At 39.5% G+C, this 18,519-nt stretch overlaps 1 protein-coding gene across 1 annotated transcript in view; it reads left to right on the top strand.

Annotated features, from left to right (window-relative positions):
- ECE2 (endothelin converting enzyme 2) overlaps nucleotides 1–18,519 on the top strand; it is a 282,303-nt gene that overhangs the window by 183,456 nt on the left and 80,328 nt on the right. The window contains exon 15 of the mRNA XM_053710343.1: nucleotides 17,776–17,886. Within this exon, the coding sequence (XP_053566318.1) occupies nucleotides 17,776–17,886 (111 nt within the window). The remainder of the gene's footprint in view (nucleotides 1–17,775; nucleotides 17,887–18,519) is intronic.

The raw sequence follows: 18,519 nt of genomic DNA, 5'->3' as shown, positions 1-18,519 counted from the left end.
AGACCCTTCACAAAGCTTTTTTAATAACTGGATTTTGGATTAGACGTGAATGATGTTTTCACTCAGAGGGTTATAATATACCAATGTTTTCAAACACACACTGAGGACCACAGTTAAGATTTTTGCTAAACTAACAGAGTCATTCCCAATGTATTTATTTAGTAACCTAGATTGCATTTGCCAGACTGACACATCATGACTCATACATTTGTTTTATACTGAAGATTCAATTAGCTTTGTAGCTATTGTTCCAGTATAATAAGTACTGTCACACAGAACACTCATTTTGTTGTAATGTTCTAATTTTTCTGTGATATTCTTGCCTATTTCAAGAAGCATTTAATTAATGAGAACTGACCGAGGATTTCTTTTTGTTGGTAAATCTGAGTTGTATGTACCATGTTAGACTAAGCCAGTATCTAGTTAAGAGGATTTAGCTATACTAACCAATACCTTAGTTATATCCTGTGTTTTTTTAATATGGTTATGAGTTTTGCTTAGTTGCAAAAATTGTGATAATGGTCTTTACTTAATAGCATTACTATAGAAATACTTACTTTCTCCAACATAGGTGTGTCCGGTCCACGGCGTCATCCTTACTTGTGGGATATTCTCTTCCCCAACAGGAAATGGCAAAGAGCCCAGCAAAGCTGGTCACATGATCCCTCCTAGGCTCCGCCTTCCCCAGTCATTCTCTTTGCCGTTGTACAGGCAACATCTCCACGGAGATGGCTTAGAGTTTTTTGGTGTTTAAATGTAGTTTTTATTCTTCAATCAAGAGATTCACTCCGTTGGTGGCTGACCCTGGACAACCTGTCACAGGGAATGAGCTTCCGCAGACCAGAATAGGTCATTGTCACGACCGACGCCAGTCTGGTGGGCTGGGGCGCGGTCTGGGAACCCCTGAAAACTCAGGGTCTATGGTTTCGGGAAGACTCTCTTCTCCTGATAAACATAATGGAACTGAGAGCGATAGTCAATGCTCTCAAGGCTTGGCCTAGACTAGCAAAGGCCAAATTCATAAGGTTTCAATCAGTCATCATGACGACTGTTACATATATCAACCATCAGGGGGTAACAAGGAGTTCCCTGGCGATGGAGGAGCATCCGGGGGAGTGGGTACTCCATCTGGAACTCTTTGCCCAAATAACTCAATTATGGGGCATTCCAGACTTGGTTCTGATGGCCTCTCGTCAGAACTTCATGGTCCCTTGTTACGGGTCCAAATCCAGGGATCCCAAGGCGACTCTATTGGATACAATAGTAGCACCTTGGATCTTCAACCTAGCTTATGTATTCCCACCGTTTCCTCTCATTCCCAGGCTGGTAGCCAGGATCAATCTGGAGAGGGCTTCGGTGACCTTGATAGTTCCTGTGTGGCCACGCAGGACTTGGTATGCAGACCTGGTGAATGTGTCATCGGCTCCACCATGGAAGCTACCTTTGAGACAGGACCTTCTTATTCAGGGTCCATTTGAACATCCGAATCTGGTTTTCCTCCAACTGACTGCTTGGAGTTTGAACGCTTGATTTTATCAAAGCGTGGGTTTTCAGATTCTGTAGTAGATACTCTTATTCAGGCTAGAAAGCCTGTAGCTAGAAAAATTTACCATAATATATGGAAAAAATATATCTGTTGGTGTGAATCTAAAGGATTCCCATGGAACAAGATAAAAATTCCTAAGATTCTTTCCTTTCTACAAGAAGGTTTGGAGAAAGGATTTTCTGCGAGTTCTCTGAAGGGACAGATCTCTGCTTTATCTGTTTTACTTCACAAAAGGCTGGCAGCTGTGCCAGACGTTTAAGCGTTTGTTCAGGCTCTGGTTAGAATCAAGCCTGTTTACAGACCTTTGACTCTTCCCTGGAGTCTTAATCTAGTTCTTTCAGTTCTTCAAGGGGTTCCGTTTGAACCCTTACATTCCATAGATATTAAGTTATTATCTTGGAAAGTTTTGTTTTAGGTTGCAATTTCTTCTGCTAGAAGAGTTTCAGTGTTATCTGCTCTGCAGTGTTCTCCGCCCTATCTGGTCCATGCAGATAAGGTGGTTTTTACGTACTGAGCCTGGTTTTCTTCCGAAGGTTGTTTCCAACAAAAATATTAACCAGGAGATAGTTGTACCTTCTTTGTGTCCGAATCCAGTTTCATAGAAGGAACGTTTGTTACACAATTTGGACGTTGTCCGTGCTCTAAAATTCTATTTAGATGCTACAAAGGATTTCAGACAAACATCTTCCTTGTTTGTTGTTTATTCTGGTAAAAGGAGAGGTCAAAAAGCAACTTCTACCTCTCTATCTTTTTGGCTTAAAAGCATCATCAGATTGGCTTATGGGACTGCCGGACGGCAGCCTCCTGAAAGAATCACAGCTCATTCCACTAGGGCCGTGGCTTCCACATGGGCCTTTAAGAACGAGGCTTCTGTTGATCAGATATATAAGGCAGCGACTTGGTCTTCACTGCACACTTTTACCAAATTTTACAAATTTGATACTTTTGCTTCTTCTGAGGCTATTTTTGGGAGAAAGGTTTTGCAAACCGTGGTGCCTTCCATCTAGGTGACCTGATTTGCTCCCTCCCATCATCCGTGTCCTAAAGCTTTGGTATTGGTTCCCACAAGTAAGGATGACGCCGTGGACTGGACACACCTATGTTGGAGAAAACAGAATTTATGTTTACCTGATAAATTACTTTCTCCAACGGTGTGTCCGGTCCACGGCCCGCCCTGGTTTTTTAATCAGGTCTGATGATTTATTTTCTTTAACTACAGTCACCACGGTATCATATGATTTCTCCTATGCAAATATTCCTCCTTTACGTCGGTCGAATGACTGGGGAAGGCGGAGCCTAGGAGGGATCATGTGACCAGCTTTGCTGGGCTCTTTGCCATTTCCTGTTGGGGAAGAGAATATCCCACAAGTAAGGATGACGCCGTGGACCGGACACACCGTTGGAGAAAGTAATTTATCAGGTAAACATAAATTCTGTTTTTAATTATTTGCTTAATAAGACTCTAGCTACATACTCCACCTGGACACATTGCTGTATGTAGGCACAATAGTTAAAAACTATATTCATTGATAGTTAGTCCATAAATCTGGAGAAAATCAGCCATTGGCTTGAAAAATTTATAAATCTTCCCTATTTTCAGATAGTATTTAAAGGGACATCCCAGTCAAAAATGGAAATGAATTATATATTTTAATAGAAACATATTTGCAATATAAATGTATTAACAATTCTTCCAGTAAAAGTTATCATTGTTTTTTGTTTTAAATGTATTGGGTTCATTAACAGGTCAAAACAAATAAAAGAAAAATACATACTTATGGTGAGAAAGCAACATATTGACCATAACAATGGTCGTTAAAAATAACAAGTTACAGAGCTGCAAAAGGTCATTGTAATATAACTATATTGACCTGTGAATGATTTTATAATTTTACACTGAAAACATAAAACAACAGAAAAGAAGGGGAAGAGAGAAAAAAAAGAAGCTCTCTACTCCACCCTATTGCCCCTCCCTCCCCAGACAGATCTTACATTTCTCTATTGGATATTAACCAATGAGCCAGGAAAATATCATTTAAAGTCAACTCTGCAAAACTGATCGAGTTCAAAAACAGATTATCTCTCGCTTTTAATTTGTAATCGGAGAGGTTTTAATGATAGGAGACCAATCTAACAAAACGGGTGTTTGTTCAAGAGAAAAAATAAAAAATACATTCTCTGGGCAAAGGGAAGCCCTATTCTCATACACTTTATTATACCAACAACAACAAAATTCTGCCAGAATTGGAGAATTTTTGGTCAATACTAAAACATACAAAGAGGGCAAGGGAATTATTTATAAGTTTCATATGTGATTCTTTCCATGATATTTAGATCTCACACTCATCCAAAACTGAAACACTATATCTAATAAAATTTGGATCTAAGGAAGGAAAGAAAGTCGTCCAATAATTAGTTAATTTATTAAGTAATAGTTGACTATGGTTGTTGAGCATAATATGATAAATAAGTGAAATTGAAGAATTACCTGCTGCAAATTTTGTATACGATATCGGACCAGTAATCTATCGAGCCCCTATCCCAATGTAGATTATTAACATAATGATTCAGCATTAAGCTCAGAGTGCCAGTGGGGCTTATATCATGTCAGCAATTAACAAACAGGTAGATTACGAGTTATGCGCGTTAGAGGGTTTTTAACGAATGCAACAAAAGTTGCGTTATTTCACCCTCCATAGGGCTGCCATTACAAGTTTTGAAACAGCCGGCTTGTGCGTGCGATATGGTTGCGTTAAGCTCCATACCGCACAAAATACAAGCGCTGTTTTGACATGCTCGTGCACGCTTTCCGAATAGACATTAATGGGGAGAGCGGGTTAGAAAAAAAACTAACACCTGCGATCGCGGAATCAAAAGCTCCGTAACGCAGCCCCATTGATGTCTATTGGGAAAAAAAGTATTGTTTAAACCTAACACCCTAACATAAACCCACGTCTAAACACCCCTAATCTTCCGCCCCCGACACCTACATAAAGTTATTAACCCCTAATCTGCCGCTCCCGATATCGCTGCCACTGAAATAAATCTGTTAACCCCTAATCTGCCGCTCCCGATATCGCCGCCACTATATTAAATCTATTAACCCCTATTCCCCTGCATCCCAACATCGCCCACACTATAATAAATCTATTAACCCCTATTCCGCCACTCCCTGACATTGCCACCACTAAATAAAGCTATTAGCCCCTAAACCTCTGGCCTCCCACATCACTACCACTAAATAAACCTATTAACCCCTAAACCGCAAGCCCCCCACATCGCAACAACCTAAATTAAACTATTAACCCCTAAACTTAACCCTAATCGTAACCCTAACCCTAAACCTAACACCCCCTAACTTTAACATAATTAAAATAGAGCTAAATTAAAGTTACAATTATTAACTAAATAATACCTATTTAAAACTAAATACATACTTACCTATGAAATAAAACCTAAGCTAGCTACAATATAACAAATAGTTACATTGTAGCTAGCTTAGGTTTTATTTTTATTTCAGAGGTAAGTTTGTATTTATTTTAACTAGGTAGACTAGTTAGTAAATTTGTTATTAGCTATTTACTAACTATATAGTTAAAATAAATACAAACTTACCTGTGAAATAAAACCTAAGCTGCCTTACACTAAAACCTAACATTACAAAAAATAAAAAAAACTACCATTACAAAAAATAACAAACAAAATTATCCAAAACAATAAAAATTATTCCTATTCTAATACCCTGTTTTTAAAAAAAAAACACCCCAAAATAAAAAACCCTAATCTATAATAAACTACCAAGGGCCCTTAAAAGGGCCTTTTGTAGAGCATTGCCCTAAAGATAACAGCTCTTTTCCTACAAAAAAAAAACAAACATCCCCTAACAGTATACAAACCCACCCCCCCCAAAACCACAAAATAAAAATAAAGTAAAACCTAATCTACCCTTTGCCCTGAAAAGGGCATTTGTATTGGCATTGCCCTTAAAAGGGCATTTAGCTCTTTTCCCTGCCCCTAAAAGGGCATTCAGCTCTTTTATGAAATGCCCAACCCCTAATCTAAAAATAAAAACCCACCTCAAAATGAAAAAAAAAAACATTACACAAAATAACAAACAAATTATCCAAAATAATAAAAATTATTCCTATTCTAATACCCATTTAAAAAAAATAAAATAAAAAAAAATAAAAGAAACCTAATCTAGAATAAACTACCTGTAGCCCTTAAAAGGGCCTTTTGTAGCGCATTGCCCTAAAAAATCAGCTCTTTTTTAAAAAAAAAAAAAATACAAGGACCCACTAACATTACAAACCCCCACCCCCCAAACCCACAAAATAAAAAAAAAACTATATAAAAAAAACCTAATCTACCCATTGCCGTGAAAAGGGCATTTGTATTGGCATTGCCCTGAAAATGGCATTCAGCTCTTTTGCTGCCTTTAAAAGAGCATTCAGCTCTTTTAAGAGTGCCCACCCTAATCTAAAAAAAAAAACACCCCAAAAAAACGTAAAAAAACCTAACACTAACCCCTCTTTAGGTACTCACAGTTGTTAAAGTCCCGCTTGAACGATCTTCATCCCGGCGGCTCCATCTTCATCCAGGTGGCTCCATCTTCATCCATCGTGGGACTGGCATCTTCTTCATTCCTGCGGAGGCGGAGCAGTCGATGCGCGAAGGCTGAGGTCCATGCGAAGGTCCAAGGCGGAGGTCCATTCGAATCAGCCAATAGAATGAGAGCTGCTTAAATCCTATTGGCTAATTTGAACAGCCAATAGGATTTTAGCAGCCCTAATTCCTATTGGCTGATTCAATTTTTTTTAGCCAATAGGAATGTAATGGTACCCCCAGTATAAAAGGGGTACCTTGCATTTCAATCCTCAGTGTGCGGCGGACAATCGCATGAAGAGGACCTCCACGTCGGATCGATGGACCTCCACCTTGGACCTTCGCCTAGACCTCCGACTCCGCACATCAACCGCTACGCCTCCGCAGGGATGAAAAAGATGCCGGTCCCGGGATGGATGAAGACCTCTCGCCACCTGGATATCCGGACTTCAGGAACTGTAAGTGGATCTTCGGGGGTTAGTGTTAGGATTTTTTAAACTTTTTTGGGTGGGATTTTGTTTAGTTTAGGGTTTGGGCTTTTCTTAAAAGAGCTAAATGCCCTTTTCAGGGTAATGCAAAAGAGCTAAATGCCCTTTTAAGGGCAATGCCATACAAATGCCCTTTTCATGGCAATGGGTAGCTTAGATTTTTGTTATTTTGGGGGGTTGGTTGGGTGATGGGTTTTACTGTTGGGGGGTCTTTGTATTTTTTTTTTTTTACAGGTAAAAGAGCTGTTTAACTTAGGGCAATGCCCTACAAAAGGCCCTTTTAAGGGCTATTGGTAGTTTATTGCAGGCTAGGGGATTTTTTTTATTTTTGGTGGGCTTTTTTATTTTTATAGGGATATTAGATTAGGTGTAATTCTTTTTTATTTTTGATAATTTCGTTTGTTATTTTTCATAATTTAGTGTTTGTTAATTTTTGTAATTCAGTATTTTTTATTTTTTGTAATTTGATACTTTGTAATTTTTATAGTAGTGTTAGGATTTTTTAAATGTGTATTTTAGTTTTCTTTAATTGGTAGTTAGTTTAAACTTAGTTTTTTTATAATTTGACAGGTAAGTTTTAACCTTAATTTAAGATAGGGAAATTGCAATTTTAATATAAAGTTAGGGTGCATTAGGTTTAGGGGTTACTAGTTTAAATTAGTTTATTGTGATGTGGGGGGCTTTCGGTTTAAGGTTAATAGTTTAGTATATTTCGTTGTGGGGGGCTTGCGGTTTAGGGGTTAATAGGTTTATTATGGTGTCGGGGAGCGGCGAAATAGGGGTTAATAACTTTAGTATAGTGGGGGCGATGTGGGCGGACGGCAGATTGGGGTTAATATTTAAATAGTGTTTGCGATGCAGGAGGGCGGCGGTTTAGGGGTTAATAACTTTATTATAGTGGTGACAATGTCGGGGAATGGCGGAATAGGGTTTAATAATTTTTATTAGTGGCGGCGATGTCGGGAGCGGCAGATTAGGGGTTAATTAGTTTAATATAGTATTTTCGATGCAGGAGGGCCTCGGTTTAAAGGGACAGTCTACACCAGAATTGTTATTGTTTAAAAAGAAGGATAACCCCTTTATTACCCATTCCCCAGTTTTGCATAACCAATACAGTTATATTAATATATGTTTTACCTCTGTGATTACCTTGTATCTAAGCCTCTGCAGACTGCCCCCTTAGCTCACTGCTTTTGACAGACATGCAGTTTAGCCAATCAGTGCAGACTCCTAAATAACTGCAGGGGAGTGAGCACAATGTTATCTATATGACACACATGAACTAGTACTGTCTAACTGTGAAAAACGTTCAAAATGCTCTGAGCTTAGAGGCGGTTTTCAACGGTTTAGAAATCAGTTTGAACATAGCTAGGTTTAGCTTTTCAAAAATACCAGCAAGGGAACAAAGCAAATTTAATGATAAAAGTAAATTGGAACATTGTTTAAAATGGCATGCCCTATCTGAATCATGAAAATATAGTTTTGACTAGACTGTCCCTTTAAGGGTTAATAGGTAGTTTATGGGTGTTTAGTGTACTTTGTAACAGTTTAGTTATGAGTTTTATGTAACAGTTTAGTTATGAGTTTTATGTAACAGTTTAGTTATGAGTTTTATGTAACAGTTTAGTTATGAGTTTTATGTAACAATTTTGTTGAGTAAAACTCATAACTACTGCTCTCAGATGGCGGTACGGATCTTGTTGAGTGCGGGATTGATGTTGCGTTACAGGCTAAAAGGCTTGCAGTACAGCTATATCGACAAGACTTGTAATGGCTGCGGTGCTGTTTTAATGCTGAAAATGCCATATAAAAATATTAGTATATACAGTAAAACCCACCACCCAACCAACCCCCCAAAATAAAAAAACCTAACTCTCTAAAAAAAATACCTAAGCTACCCATTGCCCTGAAAAGGGCATTTGGATGGGCATTGCCCTTAATAGGGCATTTAGCTCTTTTGGTGCCCAAACCCTAAACTAAAAAAAAAAACTCCACTCAAAAAACCCTTAAAAAACCTATCACTAACCCCCAAAGATCCACTTACAGTTTTTGAAGTCCCGCTTGAACGATCTTCATCCAGGCAGCGAGAAGTCTTCATCCAGACGGCCTCTTCAATCTTCATCCCGGTGACGAAGTCCTCATCCAAGCGTCGAGAAGTCTTCATCCAGGTGGCCTCTTCAATCTTCATCCTGGAGCATCCTCTTCATACGCCACCGTACACTGAATCTTCAATGCAAGGTACACGATTCAAGATGGCGTCCCTTGCATTCCTATTGGCTGAAAAATTTGAATCAGCCAATAGGAATTAGAGCTGCTAAAATCCTATTGGCTGTTTAAATCAGCCAATAGGATTTAAGCAGCTCTCATTCTATTGGCTGATTCGAATGCAAGGGACGCCATCTTGAAACGGCTCCCTTGCATTGAAGATTCAGTGTACGGCGGCGACCTTATTAAGAGACTGCTCCGCGCCGGATGTCTTCAGGATGGACCTGCTCCGCGCCGCCAGGATCAAGATAGAAGATGCCGTATTGTATCACATACACCCATTCGCCCCAGTTAGTTAAGTACAAAATCTATCACTTATTGTCCAATACTGTAGGTGTATGTGATACAATTAGAGTGAGATACGATTCTTGCATTAGCTGGATAAGCTACAGAGTGCTGTACCAGAGTGTGCAAGTTGCCAGTGTCACGCTGGGCTGTCACAAATACTACCCCATAGCAAGTTATGTTCTGTACGATGCAGGAATTACATATTAAGGTACCAAACGGAGATGTTCCTCAGGCAGAATATGGCTTTGCTGGACATCTGAATGTTTAGCTTAATGATTGTGTATATGGTCCCCAAGCAATATAAAAAATAAAATAAAAGCAGCACCCTGAAATTAAGACCCTGGTTTGTAAGATTATTAGTGATTATCTCAGGAAGCCCAGTGTAACAGGAAGTTGTGTGCATTGCGTCGCCCGTTGGAGCAATATTACTGTGTTACAACTCAGATCACGTCCAGATAAATGAGTGTTGCCCTTTTCTAACAGGACAGAGAGCCCATCTGATCTAAAACTCCTCTATGGAGCTGTCAAAGTTCCAATCAGGGAAGTGTCTGGATGTCACAAATTCCCACTGGGACACAGTTTTGTGGTTCTGCCACAATCCAGGCTGGATCCTGCACCAGAATACCCTGTAGTGTATTTGTTAGCGCTTGATCACCACCTGCTCGTATGCTCCAGCTCCAACCCTGCAATAAACAAGAGACAGCACTAAACACAGCTGCTCACTGACAAATGTGCACACCTGCTAGTGGCGCAATGCGCATGCGCAAAAAAACAGGAGCGTGGAATGACGAGAAGTAGCCGACTTAGAGCTGGAGACTGAACAACCTGAGGATCATGATGACTAAATATGGGAGGGGGCAGGCGGACATTTTAAACTGCAAAGAAGAAACAAGTAAGTAGTAATGCTTATAAACGATTTAGGGTAATAAATTAGGCTACAGTGCAAACTAAAAATCGTTAGCAACTTTATAGGAATTACATATTTGGAAATTTGGGTTGACTGTCCCTTTAACCCAGTAGTGAGTCTGAACTTGAAATTCTGGTTCAATATGGTAAGAAGAAAGATAGTACCTGATGCTTAGTTCTAGCAGAATTGCAGTGAGGCTGGCAGGTAACGTCTAACAATCAAGGCAGCTCTGAGAGTCCGGACACACCGGAGTCCATTTCTGTGCATATCCGTCTTCAGACAGAGGGTGGGGCTTCAGCATGAGCCTGCTGGTGTTCTATCAGAATCTGCTCCTTTGTCAGAATCTGCTACCTCTGACTGCGCATGCTCTGTATTACGTAATCGCACTCCACATATGTTCAATAGGAATGTGTGGAATGCGATTATATAAATCAGCAACATGCGCACTCATAGGTAGCAGATTCTGACAAGGAAGTTGTGTTGGATTTTGCTGCCGCTACGAGATTCATGCATGCTTAGTTGAAATTGACTGTGAATACTGTGAAACAAATTAAAAGTGCATATATATATATATATATATATATATAAATATATATATATATATATATATATATATATATATATATATATATTTATATATATATATACAGAGGACACAGTTCAATCACTTGTCATGGTGATGAAAAATGCAATGATGAAAGCACATCGTTGCAGTTTTCATCACTGTGAGAAGTGATTGAACTTTGTCCTGTGTGTGTATATATATATATATATATATATATATATATTATATGCACTTTTAATTTGTTTCACAGTATTCACAGTCAATTTCAACTGAGAATGCGCGCTTCTCGTAGCGGAAGCAAAATCCGACACAACTTCCTTGTCAGAATCTGCTCCCTCTGAGTGTGCATGTTGCTGATTTATATAATCGCATTCCACACATTCCTATTTAACATATGTGGAGTGCGATTACGTAATACAGAGCATGCGCAGTCAGAGGTAGCAGATTCTGACAAAGGAGTAGATTCTGATAGTACACCGTGGTAACAATTTGCTGAGAGCACCACAGATGAGAAGCAGTCTGACGTCAGGAGATGAGTACCGCTCTAAGGTTGCACAGGCTGACAAAAGCAACTGCAACAACGAAGCACCTTGGCTTTAGATTGAGACAGCTCTGTGGACTGGTGAGAGGATACACAGGTTGTTCACTGCGGCTCTTGGAGTACAGCACCTTGGAAGTTTAGGATCCGATTAACAATGAAATTGCTTGAGTTAGATCTGCAGAGGATTGATACGGCAGAGTGCTCTTGAATGGGAAAACCTTCCAATCCGATATGCTGGAAGAAGCTGCAATTAGATTTGTAGGGAAAAACAAGGTTAACACAAATTAAGTTAGGTGTTCACAGCTTGACATATTACCAAGCAATGAGGATAAGGAAGACAGGTTTTTTTATGAGAGAGCGCTTAAGAAGTAACCTCCCCTTCTTAAAGGGAAAACAGGGAAAGTGGAAATACAGATTTGCTGTGACACAAGGTTAGAAATAATGCATTTTAAGTGAAATAATTATTGTGTCCTTCAAACTTTCCTTTCATCAAAGAGATTTCACCCCATGCTTCCTGAAGCACTTCCCATAAGTTGGATTGACTTAATGGGCACTTCTTATGTACCAGCTGCTCCCACAACAACTCAATAGGGTTGAGGTCTGGTGACTGTGCTGGCCACTCCTTTAAAGAGATAATTCCAGCTGACTGCATCTTCCTTAAATAGATCTTGCATAGTTTGGAGATGTGTTTTGGGTCATGGCCCTGTTATAGGAGAATTTTGGCTCCAATCAAGTTCATGGTATTAGATTTTTCTGTCCATAACACTTTTTTCCAATCTTCCTCCGTCCAGTGTCTGTGTTCTTTTGCCCATTTAAATATTTTCTTTTTATTTGCCAGTCTAAGATTTGGCTTTTTCTTTGCAACTCTGCCTAGAAGGCCAGCACCCCTGAGTTACCTTTTCACTATTGACATTGAGACTTGTGTTTTGCAAGTACTGTTTAATAAAGCTGTCAGTTGAGGACCTGTGGGGTGTTTGTTTCTGTCCTCTTGCACAGCTGTGCACCGGGGCATCCCTCCCTCTCCTCTTTCTATTCTAGTTAAAGCCAGTTTGCACTGTTCTGTAAAGGGAGTAGTACACCGCATTGTACAAGATCTTTCGTTTTTGAATAGAATAGCCTTCATTTCTCAGAACAATGGGTCAATTTATTATTGTGTGGACGGACATGACATGATGTAGCGTATCATGTCCACCACACATCGATAAATGCTGACAGCATATGCTGTCGGCATTTATCATTGCACTAGCAGTTCTTGTGATCTTTTGGTGCAATACCGCCCCCAGCAGATTTGCGGCCAATCGGCTGCTAGCAGGGGGTGTCAATCAACCCGATCGTATTCGATCGGGCTGATTGCTGTCCGCCACCTCAGAGGTGGCAGACGAGTTAAGGAGCAGCGGTCTTAGGACTGCTGCTTGTTAACTTCCACTTCAGGTGGAACTGAAGCGGAGTGAGTCGGAAGCAGCATTCACTGCTTCATAAATCGACTCCCAAGAATAGACTGTTGAGTTTCAGAAGAGAGTTCTTTGTTTCTGTCCATCTTGAGCCTGTAATCAAACCCAGAATTGCAGTTGCTCCAGATACTCAACTATGCTAATGAAGGCCAGTTTTATTGCTTCTTTAATCCACACAACAGTTTTAAGCTGTGCTAAAATAATTGTAAAAGGGTTTTTCTAATGATCAGTCTGTTTAAATGATAAACATGAATTAGCAAACACAATGTGCCATTGGAACACAGAACAGATGGTTGTTGATAATGGATCTCTGTACACCTATGTAGATATTCAATTCAAAATCAGTCGTTTGTTTAGTGTCCCTTAAAGATTGTTCAAAGGTTCCTAGCAAGTTTGTAAGTATTAGTTCTTTAACTTCACATATTTAGTATGTATATAGAATAATGTATTAAAGCAATTAAAAGCAATTACAAAGGATTAAGTCATACAGGCAGTAAGGACAGGAGTGCAAAGAATGCCTTGAATACCCCCCCCCCCCCCGCAACTACCCCATTCTGCCATAACCCGAAGAAATGTTTGAATATCATCCTACAACACTTACAAGTCCCATCTCTCTTTTATGACATTTCCTAGTGGCCTCCAACATACATATTAATGAGATCTCTAAGCTTTCTCATATTAGTAATCTGTTTGCATTTGAAAGAGTGGGCTCCCAGCAGTGAAAAAGAAGTTTCTAGTTTTTTTTATATACATTTGAGGTATTTTAATATGTTTTCATCACATCATGATTATATTTGAAGGAGCACTAAAACGTTTTTGGTAAAGCTCTCTGTTCATATTCACAAACACAAAGAGCCCCACCAGATGCAATGTTCACATATATATAAATATTAACTGTTTCACTTACTGCTGTCTACTTCCCTATAGCATGACTGCATGCTAACATGACTAATGAAGTAAAAGCTAGATAAATGGTTTTATAGACATCTGAAGTTTCATTTCTCCAGGTCAGGAACTTGTGAATATAATATACTATTTGTGATAAAATACTCGATGATCTGCCACTCAAGAATTTTGGTATGTGTATAGGGAAGTAGATAGAGAGGCAGAGCAACAGATATAAAGGCACTAAGCAAGACAAACAGACAGATAGATAGATGATAGACAATACGATGTTTACAGTTGCATTATATATAACAAAATATATTGGACCCTATTTATCAACCCGTCAACTTACTTGCATTTGCCGGCACCAATACGCTCGCCTAAGATCGCCTAACATCGCTGCCGCGGACCTGAATACACTCTCCAAAGTTACCAAAAAAGCTGTTAAAAAGCCGCGCACCAAGTACGGAGCAATGAGCACCGGACTGTTGTTAACTAACAGTCATCGATCTTGCTGCTCTTCGGCTTTTCCAAGCTCTATTGGTTCCCTGTCACTAAACACCCACACTATACTAAACTGTTTTACCCCTATACCGCCGCTCCCGGACCCCGCCGCAACTAAATAAAGTTATTAACCCCTAAACCGCCGTTCCCGGAGCCCACCACCACCTACATTATACTTATTAACCCCTAATCTGCTGCCCCTACAACGCCGCCACCTACATTATACTTATTAACCCCTAATCTGCTGCCCCTACACCGCTGCCACCTACATTATACTTATTAACCCCTAATCTGCTGCCCCTACATCGCCGCCACCTACATTATACTTATTAACCCCTAATCTGCCGCCCCCTACACCGCCGCCACCTACATTATGTTATTAACCCATAATCTGCTGTCCCCAACACTATATTAAATTTATTAACCCCTAAACCTAAGTCTAACCCTAACACCCCCTAACTTAAATCTAATTTAAATAAATATAAATAAAATTACTATCATTAACTACATTATTCCTATTTAAAACTAAATACTTACCTATAAAATATAGCTACAATATAACTAATAGTTACATTGTATCGTTAATTTTTTATTTTACAGGCAAGTTTGTATTTATATTAACTAGGTAGAATAGTTATTAAATAGTTATTAACTATTTAATAACTACCTAGTTAAAATAAATACAAAAAGTACCTGTAAAATAGAACCTAACCTAAGTTACAATAACACCTAACACTACACTACAATTAAATAAATTAACTAAATTAAATACAATTAACTAAATTAAACACAATAACATAAATTAAATTAAATTAGCTAAAGTACAAAAAAACAAAACACTAAATTACAGAAAATAATAAACAAATTACAGAAATTTAAACTAATTACACCTAATCTAATAGCCCTATCAAAATTAAAAAAAAAACCTAGCCTAAACTAAACTAAACTACCAATAGCCCTTAAAAGGGCCTTTTGCGGGGCATTGCCCCAAAGTAATCAGCTCTTTTACCTCTAAAAAAAATACAAACAACCCCCCCAACAGTAAAACCCACCACCCACACAACCAACACCCCCAAAAAAATACTAACAAAAAAAATCTAAGCTCCCCATTGCCCTGAAAAGGGCATTTGGATGGGCATTGCCCTTAAAGGGCAGTTAGCTCTTTTGCAGCCCAAAGCCCTAACCTAAAAATAAAACCCAGCCAATACACCCTTAAAAAACACTAGCCCCCTGAAGATCGACTTACCGGGAGACGTCTTCATCCAAGCCTGGCAGAAGTGGTCCTCCAGACGGGAAGAAGTCTTCATCCATCCGGCGCGGAGCTGGTCCATCTTCAAGACATACGACGCGGAGCATCCTCTTCGGCCGACGACTACCTGACGAATGAAGGTTCCTTTAAGTGACGTCATCCAAGATGGCGTTCCTTCGATTCCGATTGGCTGATAGAATTCTATCAGCCAATCAGAATTAAGGTAGAAAAAAAATCCTATTGGCTGATGCAATCAGCCAATAGGATTGAACTTCAATCCTATTGGCTGATTGGAACAGCCAATAGAATGCAAGCTCAATCATATTGGCTGTTCCAATCAGCCAATAGGATTGAAGTTCAATCCTATTGGCTGATTGCATCAGCCAATAGGATTTTTTCTACCTTAATTCTGATTGGCCGTTCTATTCTATCAGCCAATCGGAATCTAAGGGACGCCATCTTGGATGACGTCACTTAAAGGAACCTTCATTCGTCGGGTAGTCGTCGGCTGAAGAGGATGCTCTGCGTCGGATGTCTTGAAGATGGACCCGCTCTGCGCCGGATGGATGAAGATAGAAGATGCCCTCTGGATGAAGACTTCTGTCGTCTGGAGAACCACTTCTGCCAGTCTGGGATGAAGACTTCTGCCCGTCTGGAGGACTACTTCGCCCGGCTTGGATGAAGACGTCTCCCGGTAAGTCGATCTTCAGGGGGTTAGTGTTAGGTTTTTTTAAGGATGTATTGGGTGGGTTTTATTTTTAGGTTAGGGCTTTGGGCTGCGAAAGAGCTAACTGCCCTTTTAAGGGCAATGCCCATCCAACTGCCCTTTTTTTTGGGGGGGGGGGGGTTGGTTTTGTGGGTGGTGGGTTTTACTGTTGGTGGGGTTGTTTGTATTTTTTTTTTCAGGTAAAAGAGCTGATTACTTTGGGGCAATGCCCCGCAAAAGGCCCTTTTAAGGGCTATTGGTAGTTTAGTTTAGGCTAGGGTTTTTTTTATTTTGGGGGGGCTTTTTTTATTTTGATAGGGCTATTAGATTAGGTGTAATTATTTTAAATTTCTGTAATTTGTTTATTATTTTCTGTAATTTAGTGTTTGTTTGTTTTTGTACTTTAGCTAATTTAATTTAATTTAGGTTATTGTATTTAATTTAGTTAATTGTATTTCATTTAGTTAATTTATTTAATTATAGTGTAGTGCTATTCTACCTAGTTAAAATAAATACAAACTTGCCTGTAAAATAAAAATAAACCCTAAGCTAGATACAATGTAACTATTAGTTATATTGTAGCTATCTTAGGGTTTATTTTATAGGTAAGTATTTAGTTTTAAATAGGAATAATGTAGTTAATGATAGTAATGTTATTTATATTTATTTAAATTAGATTTAAGTTAGGAGGTGTTAAAGTTAGACTTAGGTTTAGGGGTTAATAAATTTAATATAGTGGCGGCGACGTTGGGGAAGGCAGATTAGGGGTTAATAACATAATGTAGGTGGCGGCGGTGTAGGGGAGGCAGATTAGGGGTTAATAAGTATAATGTAAATGTAGGTGGTGGCGGTGTCGGGGCGGCAGATTAGGGGTTAATAAGTACAATGTAGGTGGTGTCGGGGGCGGCAGATTAGGGGTGTTTAGACTTGGGGTACATGTTAGGGTGTTAGGTGTAAACATAACTTTATTCTCCCATAGGAATCAATGGGATATCGGGCAGCAGTGAACATAAGCTTTCGCTGCTTTCAGACTCCCATTGATTCCTATGGCATCCGCCGCCTCCAGGGCGGGGATTGAAAACCAGGTACGCTGGGCCGGAATAGTGCCGAGCGTACCTGGTAGAAATTTGTTAACTTGCAAAAGTAGTCAGATAGTGCCGTATTTGCTTTCGGAACATCTGTAATGACGTAAGCATCGATCTGTGTCGGACTTTGACCGGCGGATCATATGTTACGTCACAAAATTCTACTTTTGCCGGACTGTAGCCTTTGATAAATAAGGCTTATCAGGCTCGCCACAAATACGCTGCGGAATTCCAGTGTATTTGCGGTTGACGGCTTGATAAATAGGGGCCATAGACAGGTACAAATAGGTTTATAGTTTAACATATAAACACATGTTCATATGCCTACATAGATTTGATCTGGAGTTTCTAGGTTTAGACACGCTGTTTTCCCTGTTTCTATAGCCACTCTCAATGTTTATTGTCACATCTTTGCAAGTCATGTGGAGTGACAGGGCTGGCAGGTACTTGATTATTTACTCTTAATGACTCTTTTTCCACATCATTTCAGTACTATGAGGACACATTATATGCATGTTAGCACCCAGTAAGTGTCATAGATGCTACTTGTCCAAAATGTAACACACTTGTTGGCAGCACAGAGCTGCATTGAAGGTATATTGATGGCAGTGAGATTAACTTTCTAAAATCACTCTAGTATGTGCATGTATATCTTCATTTATAAATAAATGTAAACTGTACTTTCTGCAGATGGAGTATGACACCTCAGACTGTCAACGCCTATTATGTACCAAACAAGAATGAGATTGTCTTCCCAGCTGGAATTCTGCAGGCCCCGTTTTATGCCCCCACACACCCAAAGTAAGTATAGCATCCTCCTACACACAGATAATTAAATGGCAGAAAGTATGTAGAGTTTTCTGTCCTAATGAACATATACTGAATAAACGCTGGCTTCCACCTCACCTGCACCAAATAAAAACATAATCTCATACACCAAAAAGTATTAAACAAATGTCAACTACAATTAATTTAAATATAGATTTTATTTAGTACCATACACATAAAGCTTTCCTATATTCTGACTAGTGATCTGAAGGCACATATTGAAATTACACAGTGCTCAAACAGACACTATGCAGCGTTTCTATGTAGAAACTGCAGCAAAAAGATGCATAGCAACACTTTATAAGCATAACCCAAATTACATAAAATTACATAAAATCAAGCAATACAGCCATGCAGACTCCAGCCCCAACAAGCACCACCTACATTCTCAGTCTCAGACACCAGCCACAACAAGCACCACCTAAATTCTCAGTCTCAGACACCAGCCACAACAAGCACCACCTAAATTCTCAGTCTCAGACACCAGCCACAACAAGCACCACCTAAATTCTCAGTCTCAGACACCAGCCCCAACAAGCACCACCTAAATTCTCAGTCTCAGACACCAGCCCCAACAAGCACCACCTAAATTCTCAGTCTCAGACA

Source organism: Bombina bombina, chromosome 4, assembly GCF_027579735.1.
Source record: "Bombina bombina isolate aBomBom1 chromosome 4, aBomBom1.pri, whole genome shotgun sequence".
NCBI classification, from domain to species: domain Eukaryota; kingdom Metazoa; phylum Chordata; class Amphibia; order Anura; family Bombinatoridae; genus Bombina; species Bombina bombina.
This window is presented reverse-complemented; position numbering and strand designations above follow the sequence as displayed.